The following is a 15,433-nucleotide window of genomic DNA, read 5'->3' as shown; positions in this document are numbered from 1 at the left end:
AACCGGTGTTTAGCTGCTGTATCGGACTGGATGAGAGCTAACAAATTGAAATTGAATCCAGACAAGACAGAGGTCCTACTGGTCAGTCGCAAGGCCGAACAGAGTATAGGGTTACAGCCTGTGTTAGACGGGGTTACACTCCCCCTGAAGACGCAGGTTCGCAGCTTGGGAGTGATCCTGGACTCATCGCTGAGCCTGGAACCCCAGGTCTCAGCGGTGGCCGGGAGAGCTTTCGCACAATTAAAACTTGTGCGCCAGCTGCGCCCGTACCTTGGGAAGTCTGATCTGGCCACGGTGGTCCACGCTCTTGTCACATCCTGGTTGGATTACTGCAACGCACTCTACGTGGGGTTGCCTTTGAAGACTGCTCGGAAACTTCAACTAGTCCAGCGAGAAGCAGCCAGATTGCTCACCGGAGCGGCGTACAGGGAGCATACCACCCCCGTGCTGCGTCAGCTCCACTGGCTGCCGATCCAATTCCGAGCACAATTCAAAGTGCTGGTTTTGACCTACAAAACCCTATACGGTTCCGGCCCAGTGTATTTGTCCGAACGGATCTCCCTCTACACCCCACCTCGAAGTTTAAGATCTTCTGGGGAGGCCCTGCTCTCGACCCCGCCACTCTCACAAGTGAGGTTGGCGGGGACGAGGAGCAGTGCCTTCTCAGTGGTGGCCCCCCACCTGTGGAACTCACTCCCCGGGGAGATTAGATCGGCGACTTCCCTTCTGGCATTCAGGAAAAAAATTGAAGACCTGGGTTTGGGACCAAGCCTTTGGACACACTGGCAACTAAATTAAGGATCTGACGATAGACAAGGACAAATGGAATTGAATGGATATATGGACTCTGAACCCGAGCATGAGATTGTTTTAATATTTTATTATGCATTGATGTTTAATTTAACTGTTGAATTGCTTTTTTGTACTTTGTATTGCTGTCAATTGATTTAGGCATCTAATTGTGCCTCCTCTGTAAGCCGCCCTGAGTCCCCCCCGGGGTGAGAATTAATTAATAAGTAAATTAAATAAATAAATAAATAAATAATGGAGAGGGGAAAGTAACTGAGGTTTCTGCTTTCCCCATACAACCAATGAATTCAGCTACTGGCAGAGGGATTATTTTGGAGGCAGTTTTCTTCTTGGTTCAACTCAGTCTGAAGTTCAAGAAGTAGAGCTACTATTACATCAAAACAGTGCCTCTCCCAGTGAGACACATTTATTTATTTATTTATTTATTTCGAGGTTTTATATACCGACCCTCTCACCTTCAAAGAGGGATTCGGACCGGTTCACAATATGTGTTAACATACAAAAAATATACAATAACAACACAATGCCACTTCATTACACAGTTAAAATATCAGCACTATACACGTTAAAACATTATCATCACAGTTAAAAGAGCCAACTCGTCCAACACCATCACAATCCCATTCATCATCCTCCTTTCATGTGGGCAAAGAATTAAATCACACACACACACACACACACACACACACACAATGATATCCACATATATTCTGCCCATAGGTGTTGTTTGTTTTTCCATGGTGAGAAATTACAGTAGTGCAGCTGATTAGAAAAAGTGATATTGGGAAATTAATCCATTTCAAAATCAGGTCCCACTCTTTATGGTATGGAAATGCTGGCATTCTCCAGGGTGGCATGTGCAACACGCTGTGACCACAAAATACAGACACAGACATATGAAATAGACTATTTTGTCAGGCAGATTATCAGTTTAACAGATCTTCCGTAATTTATATCTTCTCTGAAGCACTGAGCAGGCATTATGTTACCAGAAAGTGAGGAAGCAGTATTTCGTTCTTAAAAAGAGTAATATTCAATTAGTCCAATCTTCTCCAACATTTTATTTATATAGTGGCTAAGCAGATGCCTGTGGGAACTCTGGAGCAGAACAGAAACATTGTGATAGAGCTCTGTTACCTTCCTAGGATTTGATGTACAGAAGCACACTGCTCTGGTATTGGGGAAAAATTATATCTATCATAGCAAGCAACACTGAGAGTCACAACGTCCATGAATCTGTCTAGTTGCTTTTGAAAATTGTCCATGCTCTTAGCCATCCTTTCATCTTGTTGCAACAAATTACACTGTGTCAGTATATATGTGTGAATAAATGCTTTCTTTTATTACTTCTGCAAGGCCACAATTCAGCTTGAATAGATGAGCTTGGTTTTAGTACAGTTGACTCTCAATATCCACAGATTTGGTATCCATGGTTTTAACCAACCACAGTGCACAAGTGTTTAAGATTAAATTCCAAAAACTGAATGTTATTTTACCAATTTATATAAATCAGTTGTTCTTAATCTGTGGTCTGCGGATAACCAGTTGGCTGCGAGGATGAAAATGTGGTCCATGAGCCTCCTTCCTCTTTTTTAAATTTTATTTTATTTTCACTCCTTTCATGCCACTCCTTCCCTGTCGCTGACCTTGGCATATGTTCTATATCAGAAACTAAAGCTGATGTGGTCTATCCAATGCAATTTTCTGAATCAGCACCCCAATCAGAATCTAAAGCTGACCAAAAACTTATTCATAACCCTTTTGGTAGTAATGTTGGAGAGTGGTTCCTGGTCAGAGTGGTCCCTGGTCAAATGGTCCCTGGTCAAAAAAAGGTTATATATATAAAGGATACCATTTCACCACGCTATTGTATATAATGGAACCTGAGCATCCACGGATGTTGGTATCCCCAGAGGGTGCTGTAACAAAACCCCAGTAAATACCAAGAGCCCATTGTATTATAACTTGCTCTCTGGAAATACCTCTGAACTGATTCCTACAGATTTTATTTTCAGCATTATGATAATGAGATGAATTCGCTAACCCGCTTATTAAATCAGTGAAGTAACTAAGTGTCCAATGAGTGTAGCTTTATATCCAAAGACTATCCACTTTAAATGCATCCATGCTGTGGCAGTGCTTCAAATAAATTTAATTTGCATAGCCCGCCTTCATTGAGAGTAAGCCTCATGGAATTTAACTTCTCAGGAAACATTCATATTCACCATCTTTCTTTAAGCTGTGAATTACCTCTACTTTGTGCATTTGATTTATTTTAGTTCAGTTAACATACCAGTGTGTAGTATTGTGCTCAACTATTAAGATCTCCGGTTGAAGACCTTGTAGCAGCCAGCTTTTATATTCAATTAGCAGTTTTTATACGGTCATTTAGAATAATCTAAGGAGAGCAGAAATCAAGAAATCTGAGCTTCAAATATGCCTGGAATTCTTCCGCAAGTGTCTCTTGTAATGTTTTGGGGAGGCTGACATACTGCAGAACATTCTAAAACTTGTAACATGGCGATAAAAACTATACAGCTCCCTTCTTTTTAAACAAATGAGCTTGCATAAAGACATCTTTATATTTCGTAATATAAAACTAAACAAACAACACTTGATGGAGTGACCAGTCACACATACACCAATGTAGAGGAAGAGAGTAAAAGAAGCTCATGTGTTAGTTGAGACCAATTTTTGAAAAATATTATTTGTGGAAGCAGTGTTAGACTTTCTTAAATAATAGAAAATGTGTTTTGATAGTGTTCATGTATGTACTGATGGTGTTGTACTAATAAATATGTGGCATGTGCATTATTTTTAATGAGAAGTGAGTGATACATTTCTAAATTAATTAATTATAAGAACTGTCATCTTCCTAAGGTGTGAGTATTTGCATTCCATATTTGGATGTCCTAACATTTGAAGGTGACAGTTTCTAACTGTGTTTTATTAGCAGTGGCAATATATCCTCCAGCCAAGTGCCAACTAAGAGTCTCACCTACCGGTTTCTGAGAAATATATATGGTCATGCTCTTGTCTGATGACAGGGAATCTTTCAGTCAGATGTTAGAGACTGGCCTTTACACACTGCTGCTTTGACTTACTGCCCCAACTGCCTCCAGGCTTTCTGCTTCTGTTTTGAAAAATTGGCTTATTACTTCTCCAGCCCTGTAGCAAAAACAGCATATGTTGTGCACAGCTCGAAAACTAGCAAAAGGGGGGAAATTTCAAGAGCCATAGTGGAACAATTATATTCATATTTGGTTTTGTATATGTTTGGCATAGGCCAAGGAGCCACAGAGTGGCTCTTCTGTGTCCCAGGCAAGTGAAACTTGGTCCGTTTATATTCAGTGTATCTTGGACACTACTCTTGTTGGATTTTGTTGGGGATTAATTTCTAACGCAAACAAGTCTTTCTTCAGGATTACTATTTGGCAGCTTCACTTTCTAACTTCTTTTTAAAAAAAACAATCTATATGTTCTTCTTTTCAGATGGAATTGATTAAAAATATAAGTACTGCTGAACAGCCATATTTATTCACTAGACACGTACATTTCCTCAATTTCTCAAGGTAAGCTATTTTCTCATTTTAGTATATTTAGAATGTTTTATCAAATCAGTTGATGTTTACATATAATGGATTTGTAGAACTTTGTCATTGGCCAATGAGAGAAAGAGAATGGCAAAACCTTGTGGGCAGGGCTAGATTTGTGACTTATACTTAACCAGTCTCTCCTTGTTTGTTGTTGCTCTGTACTTTCAGTTTGTTTTGTTTCCAGCATTAAGGTAAACCTATTACAGAATTCTCTTGGCAAGACTTGAGCCTATCTATGCTCACTATTTAAGGCAGTTTGAAAGCAGCTTCACGGTGCATGCTGTGAACATGCAGTGCAGCACACTTTAAGTCCTTTAAAATGGGATGAGCAAAGCCAAGGGATACTCCAAAACAGAGCGATTAATGCGCATCAGCATGCCCCAGTGTAAGCTACATAACATGGCATTCCAGGTGTCCGCACAACAGAACATAAATTGCTGTATGGACACCTGAAGTGTTCTGATCTAAACATATGCATTGAGAGGGGATTAAAAAATCACATTCTCAGCCCCCCAAATCATTTCCAGGACCACCAGTGTAATCATCCACACAGTGAAACCACTTTCTTCTATACTAGTTTTACCCCAAATTAAGAGGACACTGAAGATGTCCTTTAGTCAAAGAATAAAAATGTTCCCCTCCTCTATGGCTGAGAGTACGACTTATTCAATGTCATCCACTGGATTTCCATGGCTTTAATAAAGATTCCCAGGTTCCTCAAATTTCTGTCCTGGATCTGGCAGTGTTTAGCCTCTTTATAAGTGACATAGATAGAGGATAAAATGGAAGATTATCAAAGTAGCAGATTACCTCAAATTGAGATGAATTAGGCAAATTGCCATACAAAAGATCTGATGTGTCAAAGGTCCCCCTTCCAGATTTATTGCCTTTTTCCAATTCCAGAATGAACTCAACAATTCATTTTGGAACAATTTGAAATTCTCATATTGTTCTTCTATTGTTCCTTACTTTCTTGGTTTTGCCTATTTTGCTTGGCAAACAAAGTGTTTATGCAAAATTAACATCCTCATCCCAGATTGTTAATTTTACATTTTGGAATGTAATCATATATTAGGTCTCAACATGGATGACCTTTTTCAGAAAAGCATAAACAAACCCATAAAGATTATTTCCTGTAGTGTTTATATCTTCACCATCAACTGTGGGGCGTTAAGCAGGAAAGTAAAACTTAATAAAGAGAAGGAAGCAGGACTGGTGGAGAAATCAAATTCTTCCAACAAAAGCATTTCCATTTGAATGAAAAATTCCTCAGATATGAGAATAGCCAGAAATGACTCAGTAACAGATGTTCCTTAGCAGTCTTACGTATTCTACATCCTACAGTAATTCTTTGATTAACCGTAGAAAAATTATTTTTTCTGGGGATGGTATTGATTGATCTGAGGTAAATCAGAAATAACTTAAAAGCTCTATGGTTATTAATATGGAGAGTGAAAAAGGAAGGTATGTTTGCATGGTTTCCAGTGTCTTCTTGCCTTCAATACCAATAGATGTAGGTTTAGCGGGGGATATATTAGAAACTGGGGGAAAAAAACAACAAAAGAGTAGAGGCGTCTACAATACAGTCTGTATGTGTCATAAAGAGGTGACGTGCCTTATGTTGCAGTAATTCTTCCCTTTCTCAGCCAGTCCTTCACTGCAACTCTTTATTTTTAACAAAATATTTGGTCATGCTTTTGTGTTCCTTGTCTACCTTCTTCAGCAGGATAACTTTTCCCAGCCCCAGCCTAATAGTGGTGCTACTTGCATCTTCCCTCTGCACAATCCATATCTGCTTTGGACAGTACTCCAATGCTCCATTATACAATTTACAGGTTTAAGGGGAATTCAAGTTCCAGTGGCAGAAATACTTATATCAGAATTCACACAAATTAATGCTACCATCAGTCAATGAAGAAATAGTAATAAATACATTAAATAATGGCATATGGTTAAAAGAAAAAAAATACTGTTTTCTCTCTCTTCTGAAATCCGATGAGAGTTCTCAAACAGCGCTGGAAAAGTGAGAGTTGAGGAAAGCTGGTTCCAGGTTTGCAGGGACCTGGGGCTAGAAATGCCCTCTACACCCATACTAGCCTGGTTTCTCTCTGTTAGTTGGAATAGGCATAAGCTTGATTACCTTGACAGATTATATACTCAAGAGCAAAGATTGTTCCTTTTGAATCATTTTAATTTCTTTGTGGCTTTGGAAAACATCAGTCATGATTTGAAGGGATTGTAGGTTCAGTGGGTGGGAAGAAATGGTGTATTTTCTTCCCGATCCACAGAGCAGGCTAAATGAATGGCATTAATGAATTTCAATACAGTCTATAGCTATCAATTTAACAATTGCTCTAAAGTTCCACTTAGTCCCTCTTTTTATTCAGCATCTATATGAGATTACTAGACAAGATGATTCAAACTGTTGAAGTTAGGTGCCATCAGTATGCTGTAAAGAGATAGGTCAAAGCCAATAAACCTAAAGTGAAGCTCCAAGTATTGCTGTTCCCAGGTCCAAAAATGAAATAAGCAGTTTGTGGTTGATGGGATTGTACCCTTAAATGATGGACTGTGGGTATATCTTGGAACTATCCTTGGACTCATATTTGACACCAGAGGCTCCAATAATACCAATTGTTAAAGTGCACTGGTTATTTGGCCTGTTATTCTTGGACAAAGATTACTTGACCACAGTAATTGGTGCACTAATAGTGTTCCATTTAAACTACACAGTGCTGCCTGTTTTTGAGAACAACACAGAAACAGTAGCTTTGTAAAGAATTCAGGAGCTAGAGTGCTGTCCAAAACATCCTATGGAAGCATAGCAAAGGGCCTTCTCAGCTGTGACTTTGTTGTGTGAGCTTGATAGGTTACAATATTGGCTCATTTCAGCACCAGCATAGAAAAGGATGATATAAAAATATTTTGGGGTCAAGTTGTTTAACATCTATATGCGACCACTTGCTCAGCTGGTTCGAGGTTTTGGACTTGAGTGCTACCAGTACGCTGATGACACTCAGCTTGTGCTGAAGATGGAAGGCCGACCAGACTCTGTACCCGATTGTTTCCATCAGTGCCTCGAGGCCGTTACTGAATGGCTGCGTGCCAGCAGGTTGAGGGTGAATCTAGCAAAGACTGAGATCCTATGGCTGGGTCAACCGAGCAGTGGGGATATCCAGCTACCTACCCTGGATAGCAAGGCACTATGCCCATCATCATTGGTAAAAAGTCTGGGAGTCCTTTTGGACCCTCTGCTGACGATGGAGGCCCAGGTCTCCGCCATTAGCAGAACCGCCTTTTTTCATCTGCGGCAGGCTAGACGGCTGGCCCCCTCCCTGTCCAGGGATGACCTAGCTACGGTGATCCAGGCTACGGTCATCTCAAGACTGGACTACTGTAATGCCCTCTACATTGGCCTTCCTCTGTCGGTGATCCGGAAGCTGCTCGGCTTCTTGCGGGAATTCTGAAGAGATGCCACATAACACCAATCTTACTGCAGCTGCGCTGGTTCCCAATTGAGCACCAGATCACTTTCAAAGTAATGGTACTCACCTTTAAGGCCTTGCATGGTCTGGAGCCGATGTACCTGAGGGACCGCCTCGCCCCCTACCAACCCCAGAGATCCCTTCGTTCTGAAGACCAAAATTTGCTGGAAATTCCCAGTGTCAAGACCTTGCATCTAATAGTAACCAGACGCAGAGCCTTTACAGCAGTGGCACCATCACTCTGGAACACTCTGCCATCTGAAGTCCGTGCCTTGCGGGACTTATCAGCTTTCCACAGGGCATGTAAGACATATCTGTTTCGAAGGGCCTTTGATCTTTGATTGCTGTTTTAAAATTGTTTAAAATTGTTTTTAAATTGTATTCAATTTTAGCCTGTTCTTGTAAGCCTCTCCGAGCCCCAGGGGAGTGGCGGCATATAAGTTCAAATAATAAATAATAATAATAAAGTTATCACAGTTTGCTTTGGATCTGTTCAGTTCAGCGTTTGTTCTTCTGTTTTTTTAAAAAAAATTACATTGCATTAATTTAAATTGTTTTTAACATCTGTAGACTTTGAGAAATTTATAGATCAGATGAGACAAAAGTATTTAATTAAATAAATAAAATTTAAAGGGAACCCAAGGACTGTTAGAAGTGGCGGACTGTGAAGTAAATTTCTAAGCAAATCTTATAAAATCACCAGTAGAAATAAACCAATACAAGAGTATGATATCCAATTGCTGGTCCTACCAGAGTAGACATATTGAATCCATGGGAACTTCGCATGCATCGCTTAACACCATAGATTGTACTCTAGTGGAGGCCAACAGAAGTTACCCAGTCTCATGGAGAAGCATAGATATGGAGAATCTTGAGCACACCTTCTGGACACACAGAGACTAGGAATGAATTTTCATCAATAAAATGTGGAAACATAGTTTTCCATCAACTTGCACATGTTCCCATGTGATATCTAAGCAATGGAAACGTGACTTTCAAAAAGTATATTTAGCTGGAAAGTCATGTCCAGATCTTTCAGTTCCTTTATTCTCACTAAAGGTAGTTCATAAAAACAAAAGGTCCCCAAATTCAGATATCACATAGAGCTATGACTGGCTTGAAACTGAAGGCAGTTGAACCCAGCTAGCCTAAATAACATTCAAGAAATTGGAAGGAGCATACACACTTGTTCACACATTTCATCTGGATCAGAATGTGGTTTTTACGAGTTAGCTAACATTACATCATTCCGAAACAATCCAAGAGAAATACTAGAGATTTTGTTTTATTCTTAAAAAACTCAGAAAAACTCAGAAAAAGTGTTTATGTCTAACTTTGGGCCCTTAATTTGTGTACAAAATGTTCAAACGCTGAATCGTAACATTTGACCTTCTTACCAGTATTTGACTTCACTAGAAGAAGAAAAACAGTATAGTTAGTAGGAGAGTCATCTAGCAGAAGAGTCAAACAAACCATTGGTGCTTTACTCTTTGACCATTTAATTGGTAATATAATGTGGATGTTATGGCTAAATTTCAACAATGCCTCTGGATTGCAGAGAAATTTTGGTTTCCAAAGCTATCTTGTCATATGTGAACAATATATTGATCTACTGTCCAAGCCTTCTTTTAAAAAGTATCTGTCCCCTTTAAGTAAAATAGATCTAGATATCTGTAGATAGAACTTTTATACCATTACATGATGGGCATATTTACATCTCAGCCATGGAGATGGAAATGCACCAGCAGTAGCACAGTAAAAACATTGCTTGGGCAGATCTACAAACCCAGATTTGATTCAGCATGCCCAATATCAGCCCTCAAATATAGTCCACGCAGGTACTCCCCCTTTCTGCAGTGGAGGCAAAAGGGAATCCCCACTGCTCATCAGCACAAAATATAATTTGTGGGCAGGCACCCTAACCATCTCCCCCGCCCTTCATGTTGTGGTGGTTACAGTACTGACTGCTGTTATGTGCTGTAATGCCAGCTAGGGCAACAAAGTTCTGGGGCAGAAGAGAGAAAAACCTTCTACTACCCTCTCCTTTTCCCCATTTATTCCATTGCCCTAGCCAATGTCATTGCATGCAATGGAGGATTGAAAAACCTGTATCATGGCTGGAGACTGGTGCAACACAGGAGATGGAGGGGTGGGAGGGGACTCGTAGTGGGGACACCTGTGGCTGGTTCTGTTTCTGAACCAATCCAGCTATTCCCACAGGCCCAAAATTTGGACTTTTCCCCGATTTTGGGTAATTCTGGGCAAGACCATGTTAAGGTAGCCTTGCCTTGCATTACACTGGATCAGCCCTATGCGACATTTGGCTGCCATGGGACTGATCCATCTGTACTCTGATTTAAGTGGTCAGTGCATCTCATTCTGCAAGTTTTGAGTGAGGCATAATGCTGGCTTATTGAACATTCTTTAGCAAGTATTATTTTATGTCTGTACTTCTTCATAGGAACATCCTGTGGATAAATTAGGATAGAAGTTTCTGTTTAGCCTTCAGCAATTTCTATGAAGGCAGAAAGTAGATGAAAGGAACTGTTGTGAAATAGTTCCCTGTGCATTAAAAGGGTACTAGAGGTGGTTTTTAAATATAACAGCATACAAAATCCACAAAAGAGTGGTGGCTATAGGGTGCCAGAATCTTGTAGGCATGCAGGGAAGATTGCATTTGTTGTTCCATATCCAGCAATGAAGAATCCAAGGTTATTTATTTATTTGTTTGTTTATTTAGAACATTTGTATCCCATCCTATTCTCGACCTTTGAAGAGGGACTCAGGGCGGCTTCCAACAATATAAAAACACCAATAAAATACACAATTACATAAAATGATAATAAATATACATTTAAAAACAGTTCAACAACTTTAAAACGTTATCCATATGATAGTTTTTTTAAAGATCGCAGTCATAACTCTTAAGTACAGTAAGTTCTCTGGATACATAAGTTCTGGATCTGCAATTTTTACTGATTGAGGCTTGTTATGTCTCATATTATTAAATAGCAATGACCTGAACGCAGGCACACAGAAACATGTGTGTTCATGTTGCTGCCAGTTAATAATATTTGTGCAGGGTCCGGAACCGAACTCCCATGGATATGGTGACCCTACAGTATGGTTTAATAACAGTTTCTGCAGATATAGGAGTAGATCTTTTGTTTAGCACAGAGAAATAAACTAGGTAACATTTCTGTTCAGACACATAATTCATCTCAGCAGCCATGAAGGATATAAAGTTTTCGAAAAGAAAGTTGGGATTTTGGTGGCTATAAAAAAGGAAGTTGGAATATATGCACGTGGGTTTTAAGGGCTTAATCTTAGCCCTCATTCTGTAGTTTAAAATAACAATTCTGCTTTACTGATCCTACTGTTGATGATATTTTGGAATGTGGAGTAGTTGGAGGATTTAGGCAGCTGCTGTTTTGCATGGAAATTTTTATTCTGGTTCTGAACAGCTCAAATAATCATATAAACATATCTTATAATATTTCAAGCTTTCTTGCTGGAAAAATGACAGATGAGTGCAAATGCCAAAAGACCAAAGTTTAAAAAGGTTCACTGCACTCCAATTATGGAGGAACATAACATTTCAAACTGCAAAATTTGACACGTAACAAAAGACGTTGTCATGTTTATATTCCGTTAATGATATTTCTTTATTGTGGCTTTCCCCCCGAAGATACTGAACACAATGTTTGCACTGTTTTGGATGCATGGAAAAAGTTTTCTTCCAAACCTTATGTTGAGCATCCCATCATATGAATGTTTACTTAGAAGTCAGTCCCTCTGAGTACAGAAAATAAAAATCCAGGTATAGATAGCATTACAAAACAAATCTTACAAAATTAAATGGATGTAAAACTTTTTCAGCTCTCTATGAATTATAGTCACATAATCTATTAATGTCATTTATGTTGAAATAAATCATGTGGGTGCATTAATATGCTGGCCTTTCTATCCCTGTTTCTTATCACACTGCTATATATTTAGGAACATACATGACTTGCAACATGCCTTGCAGTCTGGACTTGCTGTCACCTTCACAATTTGTAATAGGGACTTGAGCATGCATGCTTTTGTTGCCTCCGGCCTGAGGTAGAAGTGGGAACTATCCCGGAACCAATCTCTTGTGGATACCAAAGGCTCACTTAGATACATCTTTGTCCTTGGAGGCCTAAGTGTCTTCCGTGGCTAGAAGAACTGCAGTCTTTCCTGGCCAAAGATAATAAGTTGGCATAGTTCATGCACTGGAAATGGCCAGATGAGGCTACTATAATGCCCCCTACGCAGAGCTGTCTTAGAATAAGACTTGGAAGCTACAGCTAATACAAAGTGTAGCAACTCAACTGCTGAGAAGCATGCAATAAAGAGAATGTCAATCTTTAAAAAATCGCTGAATAGATATCAGTTGCCTTAATCTTTATACACTTTTGAACATCTGTAACCTTTTGTGTATGTGGAAATGCTACTAGCCATGCTGATTGTTTTGACAGTCCAAAGTGACTTTAGTTCAAATAATTCTATCTAAAATCACAGAACCAAGTGTCATGTTAAACTTGGAAATATTTTGATATATTATTTTTATGTAACATGCTGTGCAGGATCTTTCAAGTTTGAGTATATTGCTCTGCTGCTTGGCCAAACTTTCTTCCATTTTATCCTCTTGTTTATGGGTCCTTGTTCTTCAAGAGAAAGAATACTAAAAATTCTTCAAGCTAACAGTTCATTCTTCCCCCTGACACTTACTCATAAAATGAAAAGTCTGTATTTACTCTTCCAACACATAAAAGAATAAGCAAAATATTTTCTTGGAAAATGCAAGCATTGCCTTTTTTCTGAGATGTATAGTTTGACATCCACTTTTGATTTTTACATTAGTCACTACAGACCCTATAGACATAATAGCCACTTCTTGGTAAGTGGTTGGGAATCCAGTTAGTATTCCGTCTTGATAGAAAACCACTGGGAGACCTTCATGGAAATAGAATATAAATATAGTGATATACTTAGGCAATCCCTCACTGTCCAAGTATGATGGCCTTCCAAGTGTAGTCTCTTGGTGATGGATACGTAGGTGACTGTAGAGCCCTATTCTTGATCTGCATGTTTTTCCACAGTGAGGGCATAATGACATAAATCCTGCTGATAGTCTGAAAGGACTACTGAGTGATAGATCAGCACTTACATAGATTCAGGGGATTTAATGGGTCTACTCTAGTTAGGACTTTTTAAAAAGAACATTATCATTGTTTTATGATCCCTGTTACACTAGTAACAAGATCTTGAAACAGGAAATTAAATGTGCAGATTTTGACTAAAGGTAAATTTTCAACCCTGTGCCTTTTTTAGTAGGATGAGCTGCCCTGTAAAGCTTTTGTAGCAAGGTGAACTAGTGGTATTCCGGATGTTGTTGGATTGTTTGTCCAATCGGGCCTCTCCAGATAACGAGTGGTGAGCTGGGAATTGTATTGCCACAACTTGCACACCCCTGCTTTTGTCAAACAGAATTCATTGTACAACATGCCTACTATTTAACTTACAATTTGGTGACCTCTAATTGTAAAATCAATGTTATCTATTTGGCTTCTGAATTAAAGTTGCAAAATAAAAGTGAAGTATTGGTCGTGGTGGTGTGTGCAATTTCTTAAAAAAGCAAGTTGTCTCTTGAGAAAGTAGATTTTGAAATCCTGAAGTGGACATCTGCAGTCTTCTATTTATTTATTTATTTATTTATTGCCAGGTTTGGAGGAGACCAACCAGTGTACATCAACATTATCAGAGATCCCATCAACCGGTTTTTATCCAATTATTTTTTTCGCCGTTTTGGGGATTGGAGAGGGGAGCAGAACCATATGATTCGCACTCCAAGCATGAGACAAGAAGAGAGATATTTAGTAAGTTGTCCTAAAATATTATATACTTAATAAAGAAAAAACACAACTTTACTCTTTCACTCTCTACTGATATATTAGATATCTGTATGTTGTTACTTACATATATATTTTCTGTCACTTGGACACTTAACATGATATAATGGTTTTGTTTTCATTTTTGTATTGTTTCCTATTACCAAATATCTCAGCATGGGTTGAATTATTAAAATCAGCTTTAAAATGATTTTAAGACTATTTAAATAGATTAAAATGGGTTACAGCAATAAAATACAACACACAATAGCAAATACCATGCTATGATCACTGAGCCAGAAAAGCTTAAGTGAAAAGCTAAGCTCAAAATTAGTGCTGAAATTAGAATGAAGTTGGTGCCACATTGGTGAAGGCCCTCTTCCCATATCCACAATGTGTTGTATTTTCAATGATGGAACACATAGGAAAGCCACATTGACAGATAATGCTCCACCAAGCAAGTATATACAAGGAAACGTGCTCCTTTATAGATAGACTTCTCGGGCAGGCTAGAGTTTTGAAAGCTATCATAGAATCATAGAATCAAAGAGTTGGAAGAGACCTCATGGGCCATCCAGTCCAACCCCCTGCCAAGAAGCAGGAATATTGCATTCAAATCACCCCTGACAGGTGGCCATCCAGCCTCTGTTTAAAAGCTTCCAAAGAAGGAGCCTCCACCACGCTCTGGGGCAGAGAGTTCCACTGCTGAACGGCTCTCACAGTTAGGAAGTTCTTCCTCATGTTCAGATGGAATCTCCTCTCTTGTAGTTTGAAGCCATTGTTCTGCGTCCTAGTCTCCAGGGAATCAAAAAACTTACCCTTGGCAGCTTCAACTGGTTTTTGGAGACAGCTACAGTGTGAATGAATGACACACACTCCATTTGTTCTAGTGTTAGTTCTTTTCTCAGAAGAAACACCATACAGAGCATACTTTAAAAATCAATGGATGTGATCATGGTGTCTCCCCTGCCAGGTAAGTACCCCAACATCCCCCCTCCCCCCTTTTTCCTCCCCTCCCCAAGGTTTTTTATATGTATGTTTAAAAGCTTAATAAAAAAATTTTTTTTTTAAAAAAATCAATGGATGTTAGTTGTTGTTGTTGTTGTGTGCATTCATGTCATTTTGAAGAGATTTGATCTGAAGAGGTCACCTTTGCCTCCTGAGACAAGAGGGTGTGACTTGCCCCAAGGTCACATAGTGGGCTTCCATGGCCTGGTCTCCAAAATTGTAGTTCAATGCTTGAATCACTACGCTATACTAGCTTTCATGGAAGTTCATCAGTGCATTAACAATTGTGGCTTGGTGAGTCTATCTAGGAATGATGGCAAAATATGAAGTGCTTATTCCATATTTATTACAACAGAGGGTTCCATTCTTTTGCCCTGTGATCCTAACAAGCTTTTCACCATTTGGCATAATTATGTTTAGATATTGTGGTGGATGCAATTTTTTCTTACTGTCTCATAGTAGACACAACAAAGTATTTCCTCACTGATTTGAACCATCTGTGTTCTAGTTAATGCCCAGTTAACCCAAAACATAATTTTGTGAATTCTGACATGTAAAGACAGGGAGAAATTCATAACTAAATAGCCATCAAAACTTTTAATTATTTGGGGAGAGAGTG

The 15,433-nt window shown here is 39.1% G+C and overlaps 1 protein-coding gene across 1 annotated transcript in view; it reads left to right on the top strand.

Moving 5' to 3' along the window:
• UST (uronyl 2-sulfotransferase) overlaps positions 1 to 15,433 on the top strand; it is a 166,355-nt gene that overhangs the window by 83,928 nt on the left and 66,994 nt on the right. Inside the window, exons 4-5 of the mRNA XM_060753532.2 lie at positions 4,303 to 4,382; positions 13,641 to 13,794. Of these exons, the coding sequence (XP_060609515.2) occupies positions 4,303 to 4,382; positions 13,641 to 13,794 (234 nt within the window). The remainder of the gene's footprint in view (positions 1 to 4,302; positions 4,383 to 13,640; positions 13,795 to 15,433) is intronic.

The sequence above is a fragment of the Anolis sagrei genome, chromosome 1, assembly GCF_037176765.1.
Source record: "Anolis sagrei isolate rAnoSag1 chromosome 1, rAnoSag1.mat, whole genome shotgun sequence".
Classification (NCBI taxonomy): domain Eukaryota; kingdom Metazoa; phylum Chordata; class Lepidosauria; order Squamata; family Dactyloidae; genus Anolis; species Anolis sagrei.
This window is presented reverse-complemented; position numbering and strand designations above follow the sequence as displayed.